We start from the raw sequence: 27,986 nt of genomic DNA on the forward strand, positions 1-27,986 counted from the left end.
TAATGTTAGGTGTACAGACCACCCCAGAGAGTCTACAGAATTCATATAAAATGAGGAGTTTAGAACTATAAGCCAGACAATAGCTAGCATATTTAGTTGGGTTTTTGGAATTTAGGGCTTTAGTAATTTCCCAATATTTAGTATTTCATCACCCCACAGATATTTCTTCTCATTGATTTTTTAAAATCCTTTAACATTTTCCAGTCAACATCATATATATAAAAACCGAGGATACATACGTAAAAGCAAAGCAGTATCTAGGGCTGGGTAACTAAAATTCAGAGAAAGAAAACTTTCTAAATAATGATTTTAAGGTTGTTGTTCAATCTTAAAACTTGGTGTATATATACATGCTGACAGCACAGGCACTTCCTCAGCAGCATAGACCATAACTGAGCCTAGTTAGCAAGACAAATTAGTCGAAAAAAGGAAGCTGCCAGATGGTGTACATTGTCAATAACGCCCATCTGTGAATTATGAAGCTGATTTGCGGGTGCATTTGGTGCTTCTTTTCTTAGACAGCAAAGTAGCTGGTAACATCTTTGTAGAGGTGCCTGGGTATGCTAGTGACTTCATAGGTAACTTTAATTTCTTCCCAGCCTGAGATTTTGGAGAAAAGTTACTTCTGGCCCAAAAAGATCTTGTACTGCACTAAAGGAGCAAAATGTGACATCAATTCTTGGGCGTTATAGAGAATTGCTCTCCTCTTTCAAAAACCAGAAAAATCATAAAATAAGAAGGACTTTAGAGCATTAAACTGCAACCTGGACAAGGCGATTGATATGCAGAGTCACCCAAAGGGGCCGATCTACCAGAGAAAAAAGAAGTTTGGGTCCATCCAGAAAGCAAAGAGAAAGGAGAGGCACAGGGCTCTCAGGTTTGGCAGAGCCCAACTTTGGCAATGTGCAAAAAAGAGGGAGCCTTCCACACTTAACAGGTTTCAAGCATTCTTAGTTCCACCGGTAAGGTTATGCCTAAGGTGGAAATGGCATATGGAAGTTCTAGGCAACAGATTTTGAATATCCAGGTAGGTATGTAGATGTTTCAGGCTACCTTATTCTGACACCTTTAGGTAGCTTGATTGTGCCTCTTATTCTGATTCCACACTCAACAAGCATGCTTTTGACTCCAAACCTGGTCAATCCATACTGTAGAATTTTCTAATTATTTGAATGTCATGTATTTTTACACACATGATAGTAATTTCAAAATTAACCAATAAGGTGTACATGGATTATTACTGTCTTTTCATGTATTAAGTTAAACCTTATGAATTGATAATATTTGATGATTTTTTGATCTACAAAACAGCACATTCATTGCTTGGCTGCCTTAAGAAAATAAATAAATAACACAGGCTTCAAGGATTTTTGTCCATATGTCACTTAGTTTTTGTTGCAAGCTAATAAACTGGTATTCCAATGTCTACCTCAGAATCACTTGCCTTTTAGTTAGAGTAATACAATAAAACTTCCACAGAATCAAGGAAAGTCAGAGATAGAAGAAGCCAGATAACAAATAGTCCAATTCTCTAATTTTACAAAAGAGTAAACTGAAGGCTAGGCCAGTTAAGCAGCTCATTGAAAGATGCAGAGTTTGTTGGACCCAGAAGGAGGACTGGGGAACTTTGCTTCCGGAAGAGTGGTCTTGCCACTATATTGATCGAATACACTATGTATCCAGAAATGGCTAAGAGGAGGGGTGGGAGGTGGGGAACAAAAACAAGACTGTAAGGGAAACTAAGTCCTGTTCCAGCTCTCCCTTCAAGTTTCAACAGTTTATACTTTTGTTATTATAAGCACTAGACAAGGCACTATACTATTTTTTTTTTTTTTTTTTTTTGAGTCTTGCTCTGTCGCCCAGGCGAGAGTGCAGTGGCGCGATCTCGGCTCACTGCAAACTCCACCTCCTGGGTTCACGCCATTCTCCTGCCTCAGCCTCTGGAGTAGCTGGGACTACAGGCGCTCGCCGGCGAACCACGCCCGGCTAATTTTTTGTATTTTCAGTAGAGACGGGGTTTCACCGTGTTAGCCAGGATGGTCTCGATCTCCTGACCTCATGATCCACCTGCCTCGGCCTCCCAAAGTGCTGGGATTACAGGCTTGAGCCACCGCGCCCGGCCTATACTATTAAAAATATATATGATAGTAGTTACAACGTTAAATATATTTATTGTTAAAAATTTGCAAAATGTGGCTGGGCACGGTGGCTCACGCCTGTAATCCCAGCACTTTGGGAGGCTGAAGCGGGTGGATCACTTGAGGTCAGGAGTTCAAGACCAGCCTGGCAAGATGGTGAAACCCCGTCTCTACTAAAAAACATACAAAAATCAGCCAGGCGTGCTGGTGGGTGCCTGTAATCCCAGCTACTCGGGAGGCTGAGGCAGGAGACTCACTTGAACCCAGGAGGCAGAGGTTGCAGTGAGCCGAGATCGGGCCACTGCACTCCAGTCTGGGTGACAGAAGGAGACCCTGTCTCAAAAAAAAAAAAAAAAAATTGCAAAATGCACAAATGTATGCAAAACAGTGAATATTACCTATAATTCATACAAAAAAATCAATATTGATATTTGACAAATTTCTTTTCAGAATTTTTTTTTTTTTTGAGACAGAGTCTCGCTCTGTCACCAGGCTGGAGTCCACCAGGGCGATCTCGCTCACTGCAACCTCCGCCTCCCGGGTCCAAGCCATTCTCCTGCCTCAGCCTCCTGAGTAGCTGGGATTACAGGAGTGCACCACCATGCCCAGCTAATTTTTGCATTTTTAGTAGAGACAGGGTTTCACCATGTTGGCCAGGATGGTCTCCATCTCTTGACCTTGTGATCCGCCCACCTCAGCCTCCCAAAATGCTGGGATTACAAGCATAAGCCACCGTTTCTAGGCGTAAATTTGTGTTTTATTCTCTCCCCAGTAGCTTAACAGTATTCTTCAAAGAGAAGACAGAATCCAGGGGGATGAAGAACACAGAAGAAAGCCATTCTCTGCTTTTACTGATCATGTGATCTTGGATAATGAATTAACATCTCTTCCACTCATGAGGTCAAAATAGATCCTACTTCTTCTCAAAGTTAGTGAGGATTTAATGACATTAATATTTAGAAATGCTTAGAATAGTACCTGGAATATAAGTGCTGTATAAATGTTTATAAAATAAATAGGTGCTTAATAAATATTTATGTAGTAAATGAATATATATGTATGTACATAATTATAAACTATAATAGTGAATATAGACTTTATACTCTTCTTGGTTCATTGAGTATTACATTGTTAGCATTTTCCTATGTTAATCAAATAAATCAGGCCAGGCACAGCAGCTCACACCTGTAATCCCAGCACTTTGGGAGGCTGAGGTGGGAGGATTGCTTGACGCCTAGAGTTTGAGACCAGCCTGGTCAACATAGCAAAACCCTGTCTCTACTAAAAAATTAAAAAAATAGCTGGATATGGTGGTGCATACCTGTAGTCCTAGCTACTCCGAAGGCTGAAGTTGGAGAATCACCTGAGCCCAGGAATTTGAGGCTATCCTGAGCTATGACCATGCTACTGTACTCCAGTCTCAGGGACAGAATGAGATCTTGTCTCAACAACAAAAAAAAAAAAAAAAGGAGAAGAAGAAAAAGAAAAACTCCTATTTCATCAATTGTTCATTTTCTACTGAATCATTCTTATCAATGTCCATACTGCTATTTCCTTCCAGATACCCACATAGCTAATGTCCTCACCAAGTCTTTGATCATGTGACCTCCTCAAAGAGCCCTACCCTGGCCACTCTGCAGCAGACAACCCCAACCCTTATTACTTTGCTCTGCTTTTTTATTTTCCTCCATAGGACTTGTCACCTTCTAACATACTGCATTATATCATTATTTGTGATATTTGTATTTACATTCATCCTTCCTGCTGGACTGTAATCTCTGTAACAGCAAGAAAATTATTTTTTTCTTTGATGTACCCCAACCTCCTAGAAGATTACCTGTTACAGAGTAGATGCTCAGAAAATATTTGCTAAAGGGAAAAGGTTTCCTCCTCTTATTTTTCACTACTATAAATAATTTTGTGATGACTATTTCTTTAAGTAAATTTCTCTTACGACACCTATTTATTTCTTTTATACCTCTTGAAATGAAGTTATTGGGTCAAATGACGTGAACATCTTTAAATTTCCTACTATTTATTGCCAAATAGCTTTCCAGTTCTCCCCTATCCAATCCAATTCACAAATTGTGGGGAGGAGAGACAATATAGCAACCAGCGTTCTCTGTGCTTCTGCTGCCCTGGCCGTCATTAAGACAACCCCTTCCCCCAGGAATAAGAACTTGCCAGTTTGATTGACTCAAGTCCTGGACATTGATAGGGCAAAACGTATTAGTGAATGAGGTGAATGTGCATTAAAAGATAATGCATCCGTGTGCATTCCCTCTCAAGTAGTTTTCTGTATTTGAACACCACCCATAACTGCAAACGCACACCTCTTGAAGCAGCTAATTATCTCCTGTTTTTTCCTTTGATTCAGCCTATTTTTTTCCTATGCATAGGTTCTAGGTCTATATTCTGAAAATGTAATTAAAAATGTGAACCTGAATGCACAGAGCTCATTAAATATGTGAATATGCTTCTCATGTGACATAGATTTCAAATACTCTGCTATCTTAAATTCTGTTATCTGAACATAGCTTCATTTGTTTCTATTCCTTTAAAATTTTGCTATTTAGAATATAATGCAATATTCTAGCAAATGTCTGAGCAGAGTATGGCTATCACCCTCCTCTAGATAGCATTCTTGTGTTAATGCCCATTAGCTTTATTGGCTGCCACAACACACTGTTGGTGTATTAAATTTCCTGCTGAATACATCTCCCATTTGGCTATTTGCGCTGACACCTAATCTTTGGTTCTCTATACTGGTGTCCTTCTTTTTCGAATTTAGGTTCAAGGTCTTATATAGTGCTAGTGACCATGGAAAAGAGTCTATTATATACCCCATAACAACCATTTGTTCATCTCTAGATAGTTTTCCTACCTCCATTGTAATTTCATGTTTATAAGAAGAATTATTCAGAAAGAAAATGAGATATCGTATATTTTATGTGAGGTACATGCCATACACAATCAGCAAGGGATTTTTCAGCATTTTCTGTAGCAAAATTCTAAGCCAATTTTAAAGGATGCTGACTGTGGAAAACTGACACAGGAAATAAGTCAGCAAAAGAATTTAAAACACAAAGGACAATGGGAGTATTGAGCACAAAAATGGCAAATAAGGTGGCTTATAAATTTGGGGAAATTAAGCTGTCATCTTTAAGCACGAATTGGTTAGATTTTAATTTTGCACCTGTTTTGCAGACAGAAGTTTTGTGTCTAATTCTCCTGTAAACATTTGAAGCAATCAGAATATATAGCTACATTGCTTTCATGGGGTACTGCTGGGAGAATTACTTTAATTACATTTAATCCTATTTAGGACTGATTGAGAGGCATTCTAACACAATAGGAGAGTGGAAGTGGATAAAGTTCAGGTCAGGGATTTACCAAGTTTTTATGGATTTCTTATGTTCTGTCCTCCTTTATGGGATATAGCCATTTTGTAGATAAAATACTAAAGTAGCAAACCCAGGAAAATATGGGAAAGACACTATTGGTCACCTACTTTTGAAGAAATATGCCCTCTTTGAAGGCTAGACGTGGTGAAGAATTTGTGAAATGACAAAGATTTTTTTTTTAACCTTTTTTTGTTTTTGTTTTTGTTTTTTTTTTAGAGAGAAAGGATCTCTCTCTCTCTCTCTCTCTCTGTTGCCCAGGCTGGAGTACAGTGGCACTAATATGGCTCACTGCAGTCTTAACCTCTTGGGCTCAAGTGATCCAGGCACACCAGCCTCCCAAGCAGCTGGGACTACAAGTGCATGCCACACACCCAACTAATTTTTTTTATTTTTTTTTAGAGATGGGATTTTGCTATGTTGCTCAGGCTGGTCTCAAACTTCTAGGCTCAAGTGATCCTCCCATCTCAGCCTCCCAAAGCCCTGAGATTACAGGTGTGAGCCACTGTGCCTAGCAGTCTCTGTCTTTTCTTGCAATGCCATCACATCAGGAACTAGCTACCTTACTAGCTAGTTAATTAAAAACTTAGCATGAGGCATGAATTTTTATTATAGAAAACCTGTGCATTTATCTTATGGGACTTGGAGAAGCTTTTGATAATTCCTGAAACTCAAAGTACCTATGTGCTCACATGTTGTACCTGAAAAGGGATATTATTGAAAGTGATTTGTGGTTGCCAAGTTTCTCAGGTACCATGCTAAGGTTTTGCCAGAAGTAGCCTTATACTCCAAAGATTATACTCTACTCAAAATAGCATAGTCATTAAAAATGAATTCTGTGATCAAATTCTCTCTCTTCCACTCCCTGGAAGTGTAAACTAACACCTTTGACCCTCCACTTTCTCATCTGTATAATGAGGATATAACTACTGCTGTGGTTTGAATGTGCCCCCTAAAGCCATGTGTTCTAACTTAATCCTCAATGCCACAGTATTGAGAAGTGAACTTTTAAGAGGTGATTAGTTCATAAGGGCTCTGCCATAATAAATGGGCTAATGCCATTATAATGGGAGTGGGTTAGTTATCTTGGGAGTGGGCTCATGATAAAAGGATAAGTTTGGCCCCTTTCTTCTCTGTCTTGCATGCTCACTTGCTCTTTCACCTTCTGCTATGGAATGATGCAGCACAAAGACACTTTCCAGATGCCAGCACCATGTTTTTGGACTTCTCAGTCTTCAGAAACATGAGCCAAATGAATTTGTGTTCATTATAAATTAGGAAGTTTCAGTTATTCTATTACGGCAGCACAAAATGGTCTAAGACAATTCAGATGTTTGCTTTAAGAATGAAATCATACACTTGTTTGTACATGAAGGCACTCAAGAAGTGCAGTGATGATTACATTAGTTATCTACTGCTATGTAACAGTTACATCAATACTTAATAACTTAAAACAACAATAATCTTTTATTAGCTCACAATTCCTGTGTCAGGAGTTTGGGAGAAGCTTAGCTGGATGGTTCTGGCTCAGTTTCTCACAAGACTATAGACAAAATGTTGGCAAGGGTTTCAGTCATCTAAGTCTTGACTGGGGCTAGAAAATCCACTTCCAAAATGGCTCATTCATAGGACCTTTGGCAGAAGGCCTTAGTTCCTTGCTCCTTGGACCTCTACAGAGGACTGTTTTATTGTCCTCATGGCTTGACACCTGGTTTCCCTAAAGGAAATAATCTGAGAGAAAGGCTGAAGCTGTAATACTTTTTATGACCTAGCTTTAGAAATTACACATAATCATCTCTTACTGGTTACACACATCATCCCTATTCAATGTAGGAGAGGACTACACGCTTGTGTAAAGACCACTGGCAAAGACCATTGGAAACCATCTAGCAGACTAGCTAACATGATGATGATAACTGTGATGATGATAATAAGGAGGAGGAGGATGAAGGCACAGACCACAGGAGATCAAGAGCTTACCTGGAGTTCAGAGAAGATATGTGATGTTACCTTTGCTTTAGTGTACAGAAGAAGCTGGATACTCAATGTGAAACTTTAATAATTCTAAAGAACACCAAGAAAGTTTCTGAATGAACTGTTCTCTGGAAGAGCAATATAACTTACAAGTTCCCATGTTCCTAAAAGATAATATATTATAAACTCATTCAACAAATATTTGATATGTGCTGTGAATTATTGTAATTGCTTGGGATGCATCAGTGAATAAAACAAAGATCTCTGTCCCAATGGAGCTTGCACTATAGTAGAGCAAGAGGCAATAAAAAAGAATAAGTTGCATGATATGCTAATGACACATTAAAAAAATAGAAGATGCACAGTGTAAAGGGGATTTAGAAATGTTGGCGTGGCATATGGGGTTGGTTAAAGGACTAAATATTTGTTGAATGGATGAACGAACAAGACATAGGCCTGCCTCTGGAGTCTCTGGGAAACAGAACTTCAAAAGTTATATGTTCACCAACAACAACAAAAAAATAGCTTAAAACATGAATTGAAAGCAGTAGCTTAGAAAACCTAGAACACATTGGCTCTAAGAGGTTCTGGGACTCAGAACACCAGTGAGAGTAGCTGTTAGACTAGACACATTAGGAACCGCACACAAAATCCGCAGTACTGGACACTGCATGTAAGTAGTGACTAGGATTATCCAGGACAACAGGTTTACTGTGAATAATGCTCAGCCAAGGGAAAGTGTGGTAGACTCAGATTCAGAAGAGTTTACCTACCTGAACGCCTGTGATTTCTAGACCATACGGTAACCCTTCATGACAGTATCACCATCTCCACTCCACAAAAGAGTAAACAAGTATTCAGAAGCCAAATGATTTACTAAGCATCTGACTCGTTTCAAAGACATTGTTCTTTCTGTATGGCATATCTCTTCTTCCAAGATCTTCTTGAACATGTGATGGGAGAAAAATAGCATTGGTAAAATATCTAAATGCACAAAAGCATCATTTGTGATTTTCACATGTGGGACTCAAGAAGGGACCACAAACTTAAATTTTGTAAGTGTCGTATGGTATGTAGTGTTTGTGCAGATCTCTTCACAACTTGAAACAATATTTCTTATGCTTCACGAGTTACAATGTGAAATATGACTCAGAACCGTTGTTCTCTCCTGAGGGGTCTGTATATATAATGAAAATGACAAGAAGAAACAGAACACAGAGATTACGCTGTAGACATGGAACTTCAATATTTTCCTTCCTGGATTGGTGGGAAGGTGGGAATTATACTCTTCAAGACACCCCGCACTCAACATGGCAGCAGTAGCTACGAATTTGGATCAAATGATTCTCACTTAATCAGCTCTCTTGAGAAGTAAGCAGAATAAAACCTATCCTGAATTCCTTACTGCAAAATTGTATGTGAGATTATACTCATAACTATTACTTAGTAAAGGTAGACTAGAAAATGTACCATAATTATTTTTGACACACAAATAGCTTGACTGCTAAAATAACATGCCAGTGAGAAAGAGACAGGGAGAAACCAAATATACATTTCCAAAGAAGGCTAGTGGTAGTTAGATCAATTTTTCTACTTGCAAAAGTTATAGACCTCTCTTTGTAACAATAGAAAAGAGAGAGAAACAGAGAAAACAGCTAAAGAAATCTTGCTCAAAATGAATGGCTTAGAATATCTATCACAACACAAAGAGACAGCTCTCATCTCCTAGAATAGTTTGGAGACTTCCTGTGTGGTCCAGTAGAGGAGTGCCTAGCCTAGTTTTGAACATGAACACGTATGTCCTTGCTACCCAATATTAAGTAAGTGCATATGACATATTAAATGTATGCCAATGGCTTAAAAGTAAAAGAGGCCACGCGGGGGCTCATGCCTATAATCCCAGCACTCTGGGAGGTCGAGGCGGGCAGATCACAAGATCAGGAGATCAAGACCATCCTGGCTAACAAGGTGAAACCCCATTTCTACTAAACAAAATACAAAAAATTAGCCGGGGGTGGTGGTGGGCGCCTGTAGTCCCAGCTACTCGGGAGGCTGAGGCAGGAGAATGGCATGAACTCGGAAAGCAGAGCTTGCAGTGAGCCGACGTGGCGCCACTGCACTCCAGCCTGGGTGACAGAGCAAAACTCCATCTCAAAAAAAAAAAAAAAAAAAGTCAAAGAAGCCAGTTTGGCTTGCCAAATAAATACAATTTCAACCTCATCTTGCTTTTTGTCAAAAAATGATGTATTCCTATACATAAATCATAAGCCCACTAAGCACAGCCTCATAATTTGACACCAATCTTTTCTCTTGAGAGTCATTACTCAGGTTATCATCTTTGAAAGAGAATGGTGACATTTTTGCTTAAAAAAGAACTCATTTTAATTTTAATTTCTACCCACCGTGCATTTTAAATGAGGCAATGCAAGCTGTGGAATGCTTGCATCTGCCCCTATCAAGCCCAGGAAGCCAGTCTAGGGAAAGGAAGGGGGAAAAAGGGAAACACCTGTCAGGCCCTGAGAGCCCAAGGGTGCACAAGGTAGGCAGAGAGGCCTCCGCTGATCAACACTTTTTGACAGATGTCGCATCACTGTTGCCATCTCTCTTTTGCCAATTTTTAGCTCTTATATTCAAGAATTTAATTCTCAACTTTGAGAGGAAAAAAAGAACAGAGACAATGTTTATTCCCCATACTCTTAGCTCTGGTTTGCCAAGCTGATTTCTGAATATGTAAATACTTTTCTCATGGAGACGCAAGAGACCGTCTTCTTGGTCTTGTTAAAGAGAGAAATTAAGCCAGAATGTTCTCAGGGTAGGCTGGCAGGGAAGCCAGGGAGGTATATTTCCACTCATGTTGCTGTTTAAGTTAATTTAGCCAGAAATCCAGAAATACGGCTATACCTAGTTGGGGGAGAGGAGTGAATAAAGGGCTTTAAGGAAAAACTGACTGTTCCGCTGTTGACAACACTTTTGTGTCAAGGTAACTCACCAGTGAGGCAGCCTGCCAGCGCAATACATGACTCCTGAGCAGCATGGGAACTGCTTAGCTGCACCGAGCTGACCGCGAGACACTTAGGAGTCATTAGGCCTTGGAGGCATTCTAATCTGGCAGTGCTGGAAATTTGTGACATTAGATGCTAAATAGTTGAGAGCACATCACACTCGGGAAAGAGAAAAATATATTATTATAATACAGGGTGAAATATATGATTACTGCTTTGCAAATTTCCTGAAATAAGGCATACTTGTGTAGTACATGTGGAAAAGTGCCAAGTATTGACAAGCCGCTTTCTACAGAGCCTTTCCAAATAAGGCTGGAATTTCTGGTACATCTTTTTGCCCTCTAGGCTGCATTTCAAACAAAATAAAAAGCCCCAAAAGAAACTGACTGAGCAGCAAAGAAACACATAATCAGAATATTAGAGGGCCAGGGTCAACACATTCCCCTACCACCTCCGTGACCTCGTTTCCAAGTCCCAAGTCTTTAGTAAGGGTCACTGGCACCCATGTAAGTAGAACCTGTTAGCAATAATTCTGAGAGGTAATCCAAGTGCTTTCCCTTTGATTGAGGGATACTATTGTGACTATTGTGTTTGCAAACATGCTGAGGGCTATTTCTGTTAGAGATGAGTCGGAAAAGCAAGCACAAGCTAACTAGGTCAGCAGATTGAGCCAAATACCTTATCTTCCCTCTGTTTCTCCAGGAGGCTTACGGAACATTCCACTAATTCATTCATTCATTCACCTATTTGTTCATTCAACAAGCATTTATTGAACTTATACTATGTTGTTGACATCATTTTAGGGTGCCAGACATACAAAGATAAGATAAAATCCCTGCCTCTAAGGAGTTTACTATCCTGTAGAGATCTGCTTGAGCTGTTAAGATTCTGCAAGTTATAAAGATTAAGACTAAGAGAGGCGGAACACGGTGGCTCACGTCTGTAATCCCAGCACTTTGGGAGGCTGAGGCAGGTGGATCACCTGAGGTCTGGAGTTCAAGACCACCCTGACCAACATGGAGAAACCCCGTCTATACTAAAAATACAAAATTAGCCGGGTGTAGAGGCACATGCCTGTAATCCCAGCTACTCAGGAGGCTGAGGCAGGAGAATTGCTTGAACCCGGGAGGCAGAGGTTGTGGTGAGCCGAGATTGTGCCATTGCACTCCAGCCTGGGCAACATGAGCAAAACGCCATCTCAAAAAAAAAAAAAAAAAAAAAGACTAAGAGAAATTAAACTACTGAAAGTTTCTGGACAGAATCATGGACACTGATACAAAGGAACATTTTATTGGGTTCACTGAAATTTATATGGATGTGTGAAGTTTTCAATTCCTCATAAAATCCCAATGGTGTGAGAGGCATACTAGTATAAAGAAACGGCTTTTTAATAAGCCTTTTTATTCTTGAACTGGTGGAGGAGTATTTTGTTTCTGTACTAAGTGGGGGCTGCAGTAATATCTAAAGGTGTCATTCAAATGGAACCCTTAGATGAGTGTACTGCTTTGATGCCTGGTACAGAGAAGAAACAGCACGTAATTGGGAATGTCAGTATTCATGTTCTAGTCTTAATTCTGCCATGAACTCATTATATGACTGTTACCAGAATCTTAACCACTTTGGAGGCATCAGCCTTCTTAACTACAAACAAGAGAGATAGAATATATGATTAGATTTAGCTATAAGTTTTGTGATTCTTTGACTCTTGTGTTCTTGAATCAACCAGGAATGAGTATACTCAAGAAGTGATGAAATCTAGTTCTGCTGCTATGGTTCCCCGCTTAAGTCCTCTGTTCTTACCTCTCTGATACCATCTCATTACCATTGAGCATCCAAAATTAACAAATCCAATCTGTTTGCTGCTGATTGTTCTCCTTTTCTCTGACCTCTCTGTAGCACTTCATTCTAGTAATCGACTACTCCTTCTTAAAGTTAGTTCTTTCCCTGGCAAGTATGGCACTCTCCTGCTTCTTTTCCATCTCAACCTATTCTTACAGACTCAGCTTCAACCCTACTAAACACCGGCTTTTTGATAGCTTAGCCAGAGCTTTTCGTTACATGTGGTGCATACATACACCTTGTTTCAATAATCCCCTTACAGCTTTCTTCCCATTGCCTTCACATTGCCTTTCTAGGAGATTTCATTCCTACTCAGGACTTGAAATTTCACTTCTATGTGTATCCTGCTTATTTGCTTGAAAATCCAATCAGGTATCGCCAATCGCCTAGAAAATAGTTTCACTTCTGTGCTCTCGTTACCTCAAACTCAACATATCTTTCATCAACTATTTGTCTCCTCAAAGTAGTTCTCTCTATTTTGCTTTTTCAATCAACAGTAATAAGATCCACCACCTTTTATCCAAAACTCTCAAGCTGGATGTAATTTGAAATTAGATGTTTTCAAATATCAGAAGAGTAACATCTTATATATACCATATGTTTTTAAAACTCCCAAGAGAATCTCAGTCAGCATCCAAATTTGTCCCTTTGATTGAGCTACTGTCATACTGACAAATATGCCAAGGAGTTGAGACAGATAAATAGGCAAATGTAGGTCAGGAGGTTAAACCAAATATCTTTTCATAAATATGTTAATATTTGGAGAGCAAAACATGTGGTTATTTACACAGTAAATAAAGATTCTCAGTCAGTTTGGGTAAGATTTTGCTACCAAAAGACTTCAGGTCAGATCACTACATGTGTTATCAAAAAACAAAACAAAACAAAACAACAAAAAAACCCAACCAAACAAAGACTTTCAGAATTGTTTAGATCTAAGGATTGTGAATTAATATTAATGATGAAAATAACAATATTAAAATAACAATTATTTATTGGAAATTAATCATTCAAGTACCATGTTAGACATTTTATGTACATAACAATAATAATAGAGACATGCTTACTATAAAATGCTCTTATTTTCCTCATTTTGCATACGGGAAAACTGTAAATTGCTACCATCATTTATAAATTATCCAGGCTGGAAATGCAGAGTCATTTTTGGTTCCTCTCTCTTCCTTTCCTCCATATCTAATTAGTCTTCAAATCCTGTTAATTCTTCCTTTCTATCAGTCTCTCCTTTTGGAGTCCCACTGCTGTTATGTGACCTAACTCGGATCCTGTGAACCTCTCTCAGACTCTTAATACTGTACAGCTAAAACCAATAGCCTTCCTCCTCCTATTCAAACTTTCCCAAACTATTACTCTTCTTAAAACAGTACATTTATTATGTATTCATTCAACTTTTCACAAATACTTACTCAGTATCTACTCTATGTGGCATTCCTCATTTGAAAAAGCTTCAATGGGTTATTATTGCCTTTTGGATTAAGCCCACACTCCTTGGATTCATATTTGAGGCTCCAAATAATATCTACACTTTCAATTTTATCTCTTCCTATTCACTTAGTTGAACTCTGGACTCCAGCCACCGCACCATTAATATGTTACATTGTATGTGCTTCCATGTTTCTGCTCAAGCCACTCCACCCTCCTATTATATCCTCTTCCTTTCTCTTTATCTGGTGATACCTTGCCCATTTCTGTAGATTTAGCTGTGCTCTCCTACTTCCTTTAGCCATCCTTGACCTCTCCTCTCCGATTTATAATTATGACTCCACCCACTATTCATTTGTCTTATAATTATATACTGCCTTCTAGTGCTATTTAACTTTTCACATTTGTGAAATGTGAAAATATGTCTTACGTTTGCAACCAAATTGAAGATTCATTGAAGACAGAGATAATTTTGTATTTCTCTGTACTCCTCTCATAGTTGAATATAACTCATACAACTGAAAGTTGTAACATATTTTATGTTTCAACCACTTGTGACAGGACGAATGAGAGAACCAATGTCTTCCTAACGCTACATCTATTCAAACATTTTTCTCTCCTTGTCAGTTATCTCAAAGTGTCCTAGATCATGATAATAATAAGAAAAGCAATATAGTAGAGTTATCTCTAGAAACAATATAGAGGGCAAATAGTGCATTGATATAGTTTGGATGTTTGTGTCCCCTCCAAATCTCATGTAGAAATGTGATTGTCAGTGTTGGAGGAGGGCCTAGTCGGTGGCATTTCGGTCATGAGAACACATCCCTCATGAATAATTTGGTGCCCTCCCCACAGTAATGGGTAAATTCTTGCTCTATAGTTACAAATCCAATGGTTAAAAAGAGCCCAGCACCTCCTCTCCCTCTTACTTCCTCTCTCACCATGTGATGCCTGGTCCTGTTTGCCTTCCCTCATGACTGAAAGCTTCCTGAGGCCTCACCAGAAGCTGGTGCCATACTTCTTGTACAGCCTGCAGAACCATAAGCCAAATAAACCTCTTTTCTTTGTAAATTATCCAGCCTCAGGTACTCCTTTATAGCAACATGAAATAGACTAACACACATATAATCAAAATTGCCTTTGAAAACCTCTTAGGAAAGTGCTATAGTAGAGACCACTGGCTGTCAACAAGTCCAACACAACTAGTTTCTCCTCTAATCTTAGAAAAAAAATGTTTTTCCAACTTAGCATCTGATTATATAGTTAAGAGCTATGCTATATAAATAATATGTGTATGTAAATAATAGAATCATAGAGTGGCAAGATGCTCACAGTAACAAAGACGTACAGTGAGGGAACATCAGCTAAAATTCTCTCATCTGTTATTCAAAGAAAGATTGTTCTTGGCATACCTGATTCAAGTGAGCACTTAAAAGGACTGGGGGTCTTTCCTGAAGAAAGAAATTAAGAGATTCCTAGAGTGAGAGGCTTATGCATGGGGCCATGTGACAAGGACTTGCGAGTGGTCTCTAGTTGTCGAGAGTGGTTCCTAGTATGAACGCTGAACCTCAGTCATGTACCTGCAAAGAAATTAATTTTGCCAAAAATTTGAGGGAGCTTGGAAAGAGATCTTTTTCCAGGACAGCTTCTAGATAGGGGCATAACCCAATTTACATCTTAATTTTAGCCTTCTGGGATACTGAACAGAGAACCCAACTAAAATATTCTGAACTGTTGACTCATGGGAACTGTAAGATAATACATTTGTATTCTTTTTAATTGGTAAGTTTTGTAATTTGTGACGCAGCAATAGAAAATCTAATACATCATCTGCTTTCTGTATATCAGGTGCTATACTAAACACTTCACATCTATGATCTTTTTTAAATTTTTTAAATTGACATATAATAATTATATGTAATTATGGGGTACATAGTAATGTTTCAAAACATACAATGTATAGTGATCAGATCAGAGTGATTAGCATAGCCATCATCTCAAACATTTATCATTTCTTTATTTTGGGAACATTCAATATTCTGTCTTCTAGCTATTTAAAAATATATATTATTGGTATGGTGCTATAAAACACTAGAACTTGGGCCTTCAGGATCTTTTAATTTTCTTTATTGTAGAGCCGAGGGACATGAGCTTTAAAGAGGTTACATGATTTGCCCACGTTTGCATAACTAGGAAGTAACAGAGACAAAAGTGCATACCCAGACTTACTAACAAAGTGCATTCTCTTAACTACCTCTGATGGGGCAGTTGACCATTCTACTCTAGCCTTACTGCCTCAGTTAATGTTCTGAATATCAAACTCTCTCTGTGCTTTCATCAACCTCTGTTTGAATTTTTACTCCTTTCTACTGAGAACTTTCTTGCTTTGTTGATATTCAAAAGAACCTGTTAAATTAATATATTTCATTAAACATTTATGAAACACGCACTATAGGAAAGCAGGGAATGAAGAGCTAGGGGAACTCAAAGATTCATAAAACATCTCCTGACCCTCAAAGTTCTTACATACTAGTGGGAAGACAAACTCATACACAAATATCACAAATAAGTAAGCCTAGCCTGAAGATTAAAAAAAAACACTCTGTGAATTCATCTGACAAAGGGGCTTCTGTAGAGAAGTTGCAAAGACAAATTTATGTGACTATTTTCTATGAAAACCATATTAATGGGAGTTTCTGAGTGCCACAAGATTAAAAGCTAATAAAACCCTCAGTAAAAAAATAATAAAAAGAAAAAAAAGGGAGAAAAAGAAACCCTCAACTAATTGTAGTGTCTACTTCTAAAATTTATGAGAATAGCAATAGCTTTATTTATTGTCTGCTTACTATGGGCTAAGCAATGTGTTAGTACCTAAAGGTATTACCTCATTTAGATCTCACAAAACGACTATGATATAGGTATTATGATTGTTCTTTTCATTGTTGTTATTCTAATTTTACTGATGGGGAAACTAAGATATAAAGAGGTTAAGTAACTTGCCTAACATCACACAGCTAGAAAGTGGCATAGAACTCAAACTCAGGCAGACTGACTCTGGTACATACACTCTTAGCCAGTATATCTTCTACAACATGATCATTTTATTAAAGAGGGAGGATAATGAGAGAATAAAAGCCATGTGGAGAATGGGGTAGGTGAAGGGAGATAAACAGAGATAATTGCTGTATGTGATCATAGAATTTAGCTGTGTTTCTCAGCACACAAAGCAAAATGGAAAATAATATAATTAATATAGGCCAAGTAATCTGAAAACATTCACTGAAATCTAAGAGAAATTAATAATTACAGGCCTACACAGGGAGGGTTGGAGGGGAAGGCAGCAGGGGGGCTTTGAATGACATGGCATATAACACCTTATATAGGATTTTTTTAATGTGCTAAAGTCAACTCTTACTGTAAAATGAATTTTTGTAAAGACACATGGAAATGAATTGACATTGTCTATTTATGTGCCTTTTTACTTAACTGGATGCAAAAGGGAATGGCTAGTTAGAAGTGGTTTTCAAATTGCAGATTCCAAATCATTAGTGGGTCATGAAATCAATTAAGTGGGGGTCAAGGTCAATTAAGTGGGATAGTCTTTTAAAAAATTATACATATATATATATGTCCATGTATATATGTGTGTGTGTAATACATACAAGTTTAAGGATAAATACTGTGTAATAAAACTTTCTGTATGTCTATGGGCTTACCTTTGTATGTCATCTTATAAACATTATTCAAATTCCCTAAAAAGTCTGAAAGCCACTGCCTTAGCTTTGACTATTCATCTTGCCTATCAGTTATCTCAGCTGGGCTCTTGTCAAAAGCTCCATTAAGAATAATATCAGATTGAAGTCATTAGACAGTGCTTGTAATGTATTTTGATTTGTTGATTAAAAGGAGACCTTCATGCTTTAGATTTCAGGCAGAGTAGAAAGGAAGTTGTTTTGTAATTAAGAAGATTTTTATTTGCACTGAAAGGGGGAGTATCTCCTTTTTGCAGAAGGGAACTGCAAGAAAGTGTGCAGGATGAAAAAAAGCAAAAAAGAAAAAAAAAGCATTTCATCTCTCGCTGTCTCTTTTTTTTTTCCTTGAGACTGGGTCTCATGCTATGTTGCCTACCAGGCTAGTCTCAAAACTCCTGAGCTCAAGCAACCTGTCTCAATCCAAGTAGCTGGGATTAAAGGTGTGAGCCTCATGCCTGGCTTCAAAAGCATTTATCACAAAGCATGAGATCTATTTGATCTCTTCAAATGCATGAGTGCCTCCCTCACTCTTCTCTTAGGGTGACCATGTGGGCTGGACTGTCCTGGTCACACAGTTGTCCTCGTGTAATTATTAATAGCTTGCTTTTCTACTCTCAAAAATGTCTTAGTTGGATGATAAATTACATGGTCCCCTTTTCATAGCAAGGAACAAATGTCCCTGCCCTGGAAAGAGATATTGGTAGGGAAGGGCTGTACCAAAAATATTCTGTCCTTTTATTTAAATTATGACTTCCCTGTGCTTCTCTTTCTCCTGGCAAATCTTCTAAGATATACTTGTCCGAGGAGATTCCATGTTTTCCAGCTTAGCAGTATCAATAAAGACCATAGCACCGTTTCTCAAACTGAAGCCCAAGGACTTGGGGATTCTCAGATGACTCTCTGCTAACTGAGCTCCCAGTGAGAACGTGGGTAATTTTATATTTCATATTGAAGCTATTCTGAATTTTTAAAGATATAATGTAGGTATATTCTGTATCATCTGGATGGGCACTATGAGATTCTAGTGCTTAAGAAGTTGTTCATGGGCCGGGCACGGTGGCTCACGCCTGTAATCCCAGCACTTTGGGAGGCCGAGACGGGAGGATCACAAGGTCAGGAGATCGAGACCATCCTGGTTAACATGGTGAAACCCCGTCTCTACTAAAAATACAAAAAAATTAGCCAGGCTTGGTGGTGGGCGCTTGTAGTCCCAGCTACTTGGGAGGCTGAGGCAAGAGAATGGCATGAACCCAGGAGGCGGAGCTTGCGGTGAGCTGAGATCTCACCACTGCACTCCAGCTTGGGGGACAGAGCAAGACTCCGTCTCAAAAAAAAAAAAAAAAAAAAAAAGAAGGTGTTTATGTTATTATCAAGCTAACCCCAAGCAGTACTATTTTAATATTTGTGAAATAACTTGAAAACACCAAAGCTGTTTTTAATATATAAATTCTGTATTTATGGAAAGTTGGAGAGAAAACAGCATCATAAGATGCTACAAAAAATCAAAGATTTTTGGTAATTCAAACAGAAAATTGGTGGAAGAATCGAAAAATCATGTGACGTACAATAGCTAAGACATACTGAACACTAAAATCCTACACCTTAATGGTATGTATCATGCTTTGATTTCATGAGGCAATATAGTTTCAACAGAACAGCATCATCTGAGGTCTTAAATTAATGCTATTTATTTTATTTTCTAATTGTTAACAATGTTTTAGAGCTTTGTGGATTTTAAAGTTGTATAAAACTATATGTATACAGAATTTTTTACACTGTTAGGTTTGTTCATTTTAAAATAAATATTTTAATAAAACACTGGGGCCCCAGAGAATGTTTTTGCTCTTTTATTATACGTGGTACTTACATTACCAAAGTTTGAGATGCGTAAGAGTGAAAAACATCAAGCTTGGAAACAGACTGGTCTGCTGTGAAAGAGAAACAGAAACAACCGTGATTTCTGGCATGTTGGCTTAATAGAAATGCCAGTTTAGCAAAATGAACGTATTGCCAAGAATGTGAACATAGCTGGTTGTACTCTTCAACGAGGCTCTTTCGCCTCTTTCTCCTTTGTAATTCCCATCGCCTCCTCATGCTTTATTTACTCCTGTATTTATCACTCCTCTTAGACCTATTTTGGTTCTCCACTATTTTTTTTTCTTTCTCCCTTGACTTTTGTGTACAGTATTAATCCTTTGCCTCGGCTGCAGTTACAGGTCAGAAGACTTTTACAAAGAGAAGAGACACGATCAAATAAAACACCAGTCATGTAAGTGCCTGGAATATAGTAGTGGCTCAAAGTATATTCACTTTTCTTAGAGATAACCTATTTTTACTTAAAAAATTAGGCAACCAAAGTTTAGAAAGTTTTAGGCCTATTTAATGTCACAAATTCAGTTAAAGGCAGAAGTAGTTCCAGGTCACACTAATTTTTCACATTTGAAAAAACACTCTGGGGTAACTGATAAGATTATGAAGATTAGGATTTTTCTATAGTTTCTGTGCTACCTCAATAAGCTATTTTTTGACTGTCCTTGATGTGAAGAACAACTTCTTTTTCTATTTTAAGATATTCTCATTTGCTGTTCTGCCCTTGGATATTCCTTGTAGGTTTGAAGCTTCTTCCAGAAGACAATTATGGATTTATCCATTGACATTCCAACCTTATTACTGAGCCTATTTCATTTTGAAATTTTCCTACACTGTATGCATGCTTCAGCATGCCCATAATGTAGTGGATTCTCTATTTAATTTACATCTCTCAGTTCAATGCACAAGGTTTTGAAAGTGGCTTGACTATTTCTTCAATTCACTGTGGAAAAACTAAGTATTGCAGCCTAAAATACAGATATATTGTTACCAGATAGAAGTATGAGAACAAAAAGACTGTATTTTCAAATATCTCATTCACTGCAAAAATATCACCAGGTGCCATAACAGAATTAACAAATTACTTAAAGGGTATCCTAACCAATGAGCTGGGGTTGAGACAATTTAACCATTGTGATAATTAAGTTTCCTCAATAGGATTACTCAAATTTCTATGAAAAAAGTAAAAGAGAATGTAACTTGTGTGTGTGTGAAAGAGAGAGAGAGAGAGAAAAAAAAAAGAGATAGAGAGAGATCCAGCTTTCAAAGCAAGGCGGCTTAGTATATAATATGCAAAGGGCTCAGACTTCATCGTGTAGTTAAGTGAGAGTCACTGACAAATTTTAATCACGATAATGACATGACGGAATTTTGTTGTATGAAGAGCACTTTGGCAGCAATAGAGAGTGTAGATTGTGAGGTATGAGGCAGCAGGTAAGAAGATGAGTTTGGAAGAAAATTCAATAGCTCAGTGATCTTAACTAAGGCAATGTCAATGGTATTAAGAGAAAACAATAAAAAAGACAGGTCTTGGTTATTATCTAGAGGTGAGGGTGAGGAAGAGGAAAGAGAAAAATGGAACAATGGAACATTACTCCCAAGTTTCTAACTTAGAAGGCCGGCTGGCTGGTGGTGTTTCTAAATAAACTGAGAAGAAGAGGCGTATGAGTCAAGAAAGTTAGAGTCAAGGACATTCACTCTGATAGCCACAATTTTCTCAAGCAACAAGGAGGCAGGTGCATCATCTAAAGAAAATAGGAGACGGTTTATGTGGGAGAGACGTAGAGAATAGTCAAAGTTTCGAAAAGTCACTAATGAAAACGGGAAAGAAAGCTGACCAAGGAATAGGCAAAGTTTTTGAGCAGTGTAAAAATCTTAGGTGAGGCCAGGTGCGGTGGCTCACACCTGTAATCCCAGCACTTTGGGAGGCCGAGGCAGGCGGATCACGAGGTCAGGAGATTGAGACCATCCTGGCTAACACGGTGAAACCCCGTCTCTACTAAAAATACAAAAAATTAGCCAGGTGTGGTGGCAGTCGCCTGTAGTCCCAGTTACTCGGGAGGCTGAGGCAAGAGAATGGCGTGAACCCCGGAGGCGGAGCTTGCAGTGAGTGGAGATCGTGCCACTGCACTCCAGCCTAGGCGAAAGAGGGAGACACCGTCTCAAACAAACAAAAACAAACAAACAAACAAAAAAACTTAGGTGAGCATGAATTTGTGGTAAAATAAATCTGCACAGTTGTGTAAATTTGTAGTGACATCAATCTGCACTGTCCACTGTATGATTTTCTTCTTTTTCAAACAATGCTCAGCGATGTAGGATCTATCAGTAGAGGCATGGTCTACGGACTGATACAGAATTGCAAGTTTCAATATCAAGTGCGATGGGAATGTAAGACAATGATGGAGATGAGAGCTCTGTGTTCTAAGTTGTAAGGCATTAACCTTAGGGTCCAGGATGAATAAAGAAAGGAAACCAAAAGGGAAAAGGATAGTCTTTAACAGAATTAAGGTTTAAAAACTACAGGTATCAAGAAAACTGGATTGCTGTTTAATAAAAATGAGAGAATAATAAAGCTGGAAGAACAGGAGGTACTGAGATTAAATATTCTCAGGTGGAGGAATTCTAGATCTGTGTTGTTCAATATGGTAGCCAAGAGCCACATGTGACTATTTACATTTATGTTAATTAAAATTTAAAAATTCTTCTTCAGGGCTGGGCACTGTGGCTCATGCCTGTAATCCCAGCACTTGGGGAGGCCAAGGTGCGTGGATCACTTGAGGTCAGTAGTTCCAGACCAGCCTGGCCAATATGGTGAAACCCAGTCTCTACTAAAAATACAAAAATTAGCCAGGCATGGTGGCAGGCTCCTGTAATCTCAGTTTCTCAGGAGGCTGAGGCAGAACAATCTCTTGAACCCGGGAGGCAGAGGTTGCAGTGAGCTGGGATCTCACCACCGCAGTCCAGACTGGGCAACAGAGCGAGACTCTGTCTCAAACAAATAAACAAAAAAATTGTTCCTCAGTCACGCTGGATTGCAGTGGCACATTCTTGGCTCACTGCAACCTCCGCCTCCCAGGTTCAGGCAATCCTCCCAGCTCAGCCTCCCAAGTAGCTGGGACTATAGTAATTTTCATTTATATATATTTTTATATATATACACATATATATATACACACACATATATATATATACATATATATATAACATATATATATATATATATATATATATATACACACACACACATATATATATATATATATATTTTTTTTTTTTTTTTGAGAGATGGGGTTTTGCCATGTTGCCCAGGCTGATCCTGAACTCCTGGGCTCAAACGATCTGCCCACCTCAGTCTCCCAAAGTGTTGGGATTACAGGTGTGAGCCATTTCACCCAGCCACACTAGCCACATTTTAAGTGATCAGTAGACACATATGGCTGGTACTGTCCATGTCTGGTAGAGCAGGTAAAACAAAGCAGAAAGATCCATTGGAAAGTGTGACTCTAGACAATGCCAGGTTTTAGGAAATGCTCACGAGTGTGAGTTACTGAATAAAGAACATGGAGACAAAAGCTGTTGGAGAAGAGGCAATCAAGGAGCCAGGAGGGTAGGATATTGGGTAGATTTTCCACAGACACGATGAATTCAGCTAGGATGGTGGCAAAAGTTCTGATGGGGAAGACATGAACTAGACACTCTAGTCCTCAGTGGATGTATTAATAGAAGGTGTGATCAGATAGGCGAACACCTACACTTTGTTGGGAGTAGTAATGTGCTTCCTGGTGATGCATCCTGAACCTTTCATGCCTTACCAGTGTCCCTTGCTCTTGAAACATGCCTGCCTGACTCAATCTAGGCTCTGTCACAGATACCACTTAAACTTCTCCTGGTTCAAAAATCACCTCTTCTAAAATTGTATCAAATTGCTTCTGCCAACTCAATACTGTTGGATGGAAGAAGAATCTATTGAATTAATTCTATATGGCCAAGTTGGCTAGGTAGCTGAAAATAATGCATCAATGGGCAGAGGTACAGCTCCATATAGAAGATTTACAGAGATTATCTTTACTATCACAAAGCAGTCTTCTAAGGAAGAAAGAACATAGGTAGTTTGATTTGTGTATGTCTGCTGTGTTTATAAACATTTGTTATAATATAGGACTTACACTGAAATTTTTAGGATCAATTTAAGAGGAATGAATATCATATGAAAATGTGGTATAACTAGTTACGTTGGCTATTAATGGCTAAAAATATCACACAAAACAATTTCCAGTGGCATCAGAGCTAGTTGTCACCTTTATAACCTCCCTTCCTTTAGAGAGTTGGCAGCCATAAGCTATAAGCCCACAGTAATCCTTCCCTAGTAACATTAATTCACAAGTCAACAGAAGTTCTCCAGAGTTCTCTACACCCTGCCCCTCACCCTAGCAATTACTGTTAATACCTTAATGAAGAAAGGTTTACCATTTTGAAAAGGTTGTTGACACTTTGTTTGGATAAATATGTGAAGAATCTTTCTCTCTGTAACTTAGTAATTGTAAGCTGATATAAGCTCTGTCCTTCTCCTTTCCTTTCGCCATTGCCAGTCTCTCTGAACTTTGTCCATTCATGTTAATATCTGCAATTCTATTTCCACAGGCTTTTAAGAACTAAGAAGGAGTTGGATGCTATGCTTCTGTGTTTTATTTTTCAATGAACTATACATTTTTAGTTCTGCTAGGCTGTATAGTTATTTGTGTGTGATAGGCTATTCCATAGCAATATGCAGTGGAAAATTCCTTTTGACAAGCCATAGCAAGCTTAATTGAGTCATGACGTATACCATTAAATAGCTTCCAGTGGGGCAAACATCCTCTTCCTAAGGTAGCGTATGCTTTCCCTGGGTTTCAACATGACAATATGCCCTCATGCAACTAAGGAAATTACTTTTCTCATTTGTGAAAAGTTTCAGAAAGGTATGGAGTTAATCTTTGAGTTAACAAATTAAATTTTAAAGAGATAAAAAGCTCTACCACACTTTCTTCCTCCTTAGATTTAGTATAACCCATTTTTAAAAAAGCTTAGCACTGAATTACAGGTCAATTTTAAAATGTCTTCTTTACTCTATTGTTTAGTCATTCCCTAATGAGACTCCCATATCAATTCTTTTAAAATTTTTATTTTATTTTAAATATACACAATAACATTAATAGAGACTATTCTGTCAAGATAGTATTTCTGGTTCTCTCCCATTGACTTTGCCTGAAGCCACTCCAAATTATGACATTACTCTTAATGTTTTCAGGACAGATGCCGTTGGAGCGTTCAGCAAAAGTAGTAGATTATCAGCATATATTAGTCAACTTGCGAACCGCCATCTGAATATTCTTCAGATACCCATGGGATCTGTGTGATTTTCTAGCTTCAATGTCAGTCTGAAGAGTAACATCAGAAATGGGCATCATCCTTACTTCCCTCCCCAGTGCAGCAATAAGGCAGGGAAAGGGAGATTGTAAACCATTGATTTAAACTATATAAATGGATTGAAAATAAACTGTGCTATCTGCTTTACTTGTCCCCAAAGCCAAATTTACCTAACACATAATACAAGTAGTCTCATTCAATTGCATCAAAGGACTTTTTGGCATCTAATAAAATTATTGCTATTGGTTTTAATTTTCTCTTTGTATTCCAGATGAGTTGCATTCATCTATGCAGATTATCTGATGCTTATCTCCCAGGCATAAAGTCTTCTTGGATAAGGTTCTATTAGATTTTTGATTATTTGGTCACGTAGCCAGGTGTGCAGGTAGCTATTATTTTCTACCTACCCACATTATATGAAAGAATATTTTTCACAATACTGCTAAGGGAGTAATATGAAATCTGAGTATAAGGTTATAGGAATATACATAATAAGATAAAGAACTGCAGGACACCTTGATTTCCAACCGCAGATAATATCTGATGCTTAAAAATATTCAGTACAAACCATTTAAATGCATTACATTTATTCAGTCTATTTCTGAAAGTAGTGGCTGTTCAGCGTGTGGATGGCAGAGAAGTTAATGTGTTGGTAAGCAACCTAAATTTTTATAAAGCTATTTTGAAAGTAACTCAATGTCACAGAAAGTAGTATCAATTACTCTTTGCTTTACAATTGACACTGCAAGTCTGCTCCAAATTTCCACTCTTTAGCTCAGCATCTGCAAAGAAAAGGAAGGCAGAGAATACCCTCCACTGGAGATTTCTGGGTATCAAAATCACAAGACACACTTCTTTAGAATATGGCCTGAAATAGTTCAAAGGTTGTTGGTTTTTCCCCAAGTATTGATTAATCCTTTCATCCCCTGGGAATAGGGTATTACACAAAAGGAGGAAACTGAACAATGGAAAATAGGGGTAAAGTCAGTTAATAATCTTGAGGGTTCAAATAACCTACACTCTGTGAGACAGCATAGTATTGGGAAAAGAGCCTGGACCTTGGAGCCAGTTTTGATCGTGGCTCTACCCTTTAACTATGAAATATTAAGTTTAATGATTTACAACTAGCCGAAGAGAAGGTGAGGGAAAACATGCATCCTTTTTTACAAATAATAATACATGAGGCCGAGCACAATGGCTCACACCTATAATCCCAACACTTTGGGAGGCTGAAATGGGAGGATCGCTTGAGGCCAGGGGTTTGAAACCAGCCTGGTGAGGTCACATCTCTACAATAAAATAACAATAATAATAATAATAATAATAATTTAAAAATTAGCCAGGCATGGTATTGTGGGCCTGCAGTCCAGGCTACTTAGGAGGCTGAGGCAAAAAGATAACTTGAGCCCAGGAAGTCGAGGCTGCAGTGAGCCATGATGACACCACTGCACTCTAGCTGGGTTTGGGGCAGTGGGAGGAACTAAATTACATTTGATACAAAGTGAAAAAAAAGGGGTTAAATGAAAATGAAACTTTGCTGGCTTTCCAGGACTGGCCTGGCACCTGACCAGGAAAGGTTAAAAAAAGGTCAAACGAGCCTCCCATTGCGTGGCCAAGAAGTGGTTTCTGGAGAAATGGGTTTGGAGGATTTATCTGGTAAGTTCAGCTGTGGCCAAACTGAAAGCTTGTGAGCTGTACCCCTGACACCCAGAGTGTGGAAGCCCCAGAGGCCGAAATCCCTCGGAACATTCACGTTCTCCCCTGGGATGGGGGTGGGGAGGCCATGCAGAAAGACATGTTCTGAGAAACCAGTGCTCTAAGAAAATAACATGTTACAAGACCATGTTTTTTCTAGTCTCAGAACATTTTACATAACTCATAAAACAGTGTTTGTATAAAAATTCACACAAAGTTGCTAGACAGCATACAATTTCCAAAAATGTTCTGGGTTTTTGTTATATTCAGTTTTCTAAGAATGCACTCCAATCAACGGAAAAATGCAGACATTATGCAGGATTTCATTATCTTTGGTAAAACTATTCTCATTATTTTGTCTCTTCACAGTATTAACTCTGATATCCACTTTGTGCAGGGTCTGCTATTACTAGGATGTCAGAAAAATGTTAAAGCTGGATCTACGAGAGGCAAGTATTTCCAAACAGCAGTAATAGCTCCTTGGCCCCCACCCCCACTTTATGTATCTATACAGTCTATCTATACATTGGCTGTACCCTTTACTTACCAGTGTAGCCTTGGCAAACTACAAACAGAACTGAGCTTTGGTTTTCTCATTCACAAAAGGGGGTTATAATACTTATTCCTGAGTTTGTTTTAAACATCAATAAAGACAACATATACAGTGGGCGTGGTGGCTCACGCCTGTAATCCCAGCACTTTGGGAGGCTGAGGTAGGTGGATCACAGGGTCAGGAGTTCAAGACCAACCTGGCCAAGATGGTGAAACCCCATCCCTACTAAAAACACACAAAAAATTAGCCAGTCATGGTGGTGGGTGCCTGTAATCTCAGTTACTTGGGAGGCTGAGGCAGAAAATTGCTTGAACCCGGGAGGCAGAGGATGCAGTGAGCTGAGATCACGCCACTGCACTCCATCCAGCCTGGGCGACAGAGCAAGACTCCATCTCAAAAAAAAAAAAAAAAACATACATAAACAATTTATAGAATATTCAATGCTCAAATATTATCTATTTCATTATAATTATGGTTTATCTTCTCATTAAAAAATAATAATTTCAACTATTTAGATTCAGGGATACATGAACAGGTGTGTTACATGGGTATACTGGATGATGCTGAGGTTTGGGGTACAGATGATCCCGTCACCCAGGTAGTGAGTGCAGTACCCAATAGGTAGTTTTTCAGCCTACATACCGCTCCTTCCCTTCCCACTCTAGTAGTCACCAGTGTCTACTGTTCTTTTATGTCCATGTGTACTCGACGTTTAGCTCCCACTTGTAAGTGAGAATATGTATTAATATTTAGTTTTCTGCTCCTGAATTTGCTTAGGATAAAAGCATCCAGCTGCATCCATGTTGTTGCAAAAGACATGATTTCATTTTTTTATCACTGTGTAATATTACACGAGGTGTATGTACCACATTTCCTTTATTCAATCCACTGTTGATGGGCGGTTAGGTTGATTC

The 27,986-nt window shown here is 38.5% G+C and overlaps 1 protein-coding gene and 1 long non-coding RNA gene across 6 annotated transcripts in view; one reads left to right on the forward strand and one right to left on the reverse strand.

The window, feature by feature from the left end:
- Positions 1–2,957: 2,957 nt before the first annotated feature.
- LOC131383264 (uncharacterized) lies at positions 2,958–27,059 on the forward strand. 2 transcript variants are annotated; one of them, XR_009213159.1, is made up of 4 exons: positions 18,372–18,472; positions 19,732–19,815; positions 26,374–26,480; positions 26,917–27,059. It is a non-coding gene; the product is annotated as an uncharacterized LOC131383264 (long non-coding RNA). The 2 variants fall into 2 exon arrangements; XR_009213160.1 differs by lacking the exons at positions 18,372–18,472; positions 19,732–19,815 and adding an exon at positions 2,958–3,066.
- Positions 19,023–27,986, reverse strand: part of NSUN3 (NOP2/Sun RNA methyltransferase 3) — a 75,497-nt gene continuing 66,533 nt past the window's right edge. For all 4 annotated transcript variants that reach the window (XM_032150367.2, XM_058437635.1, XM_058437634.1 and 1 more), the window contains one exon: positions 19,023–19,474. In XM_032150367.2, the coding sequence (XP_032006258.1) occupies positions 19,450–19,474 (25 nt within the window). In that variant the 3' untranslated portion in view covers positions 19,023–19,449. The remainder of the gene's footprint in view (positions 19,475–27,986) is intronic.

This window comes from Hylobates moloch, unplaced genomic scaffold (genome assembly GCF_009828535.3).
Source record: "Hylobates moloch isolate HMO894 unplaced genomic scaffold, HMol_V3 SCAFFOLD_4, whole genome shotgun sequence".
Taxonomy (NCBI): Eukaryota; Metazoa; Chordata; class Mammalia; order Primates; family Hylobatidae; genus Hylobates; species Hylobates moloch.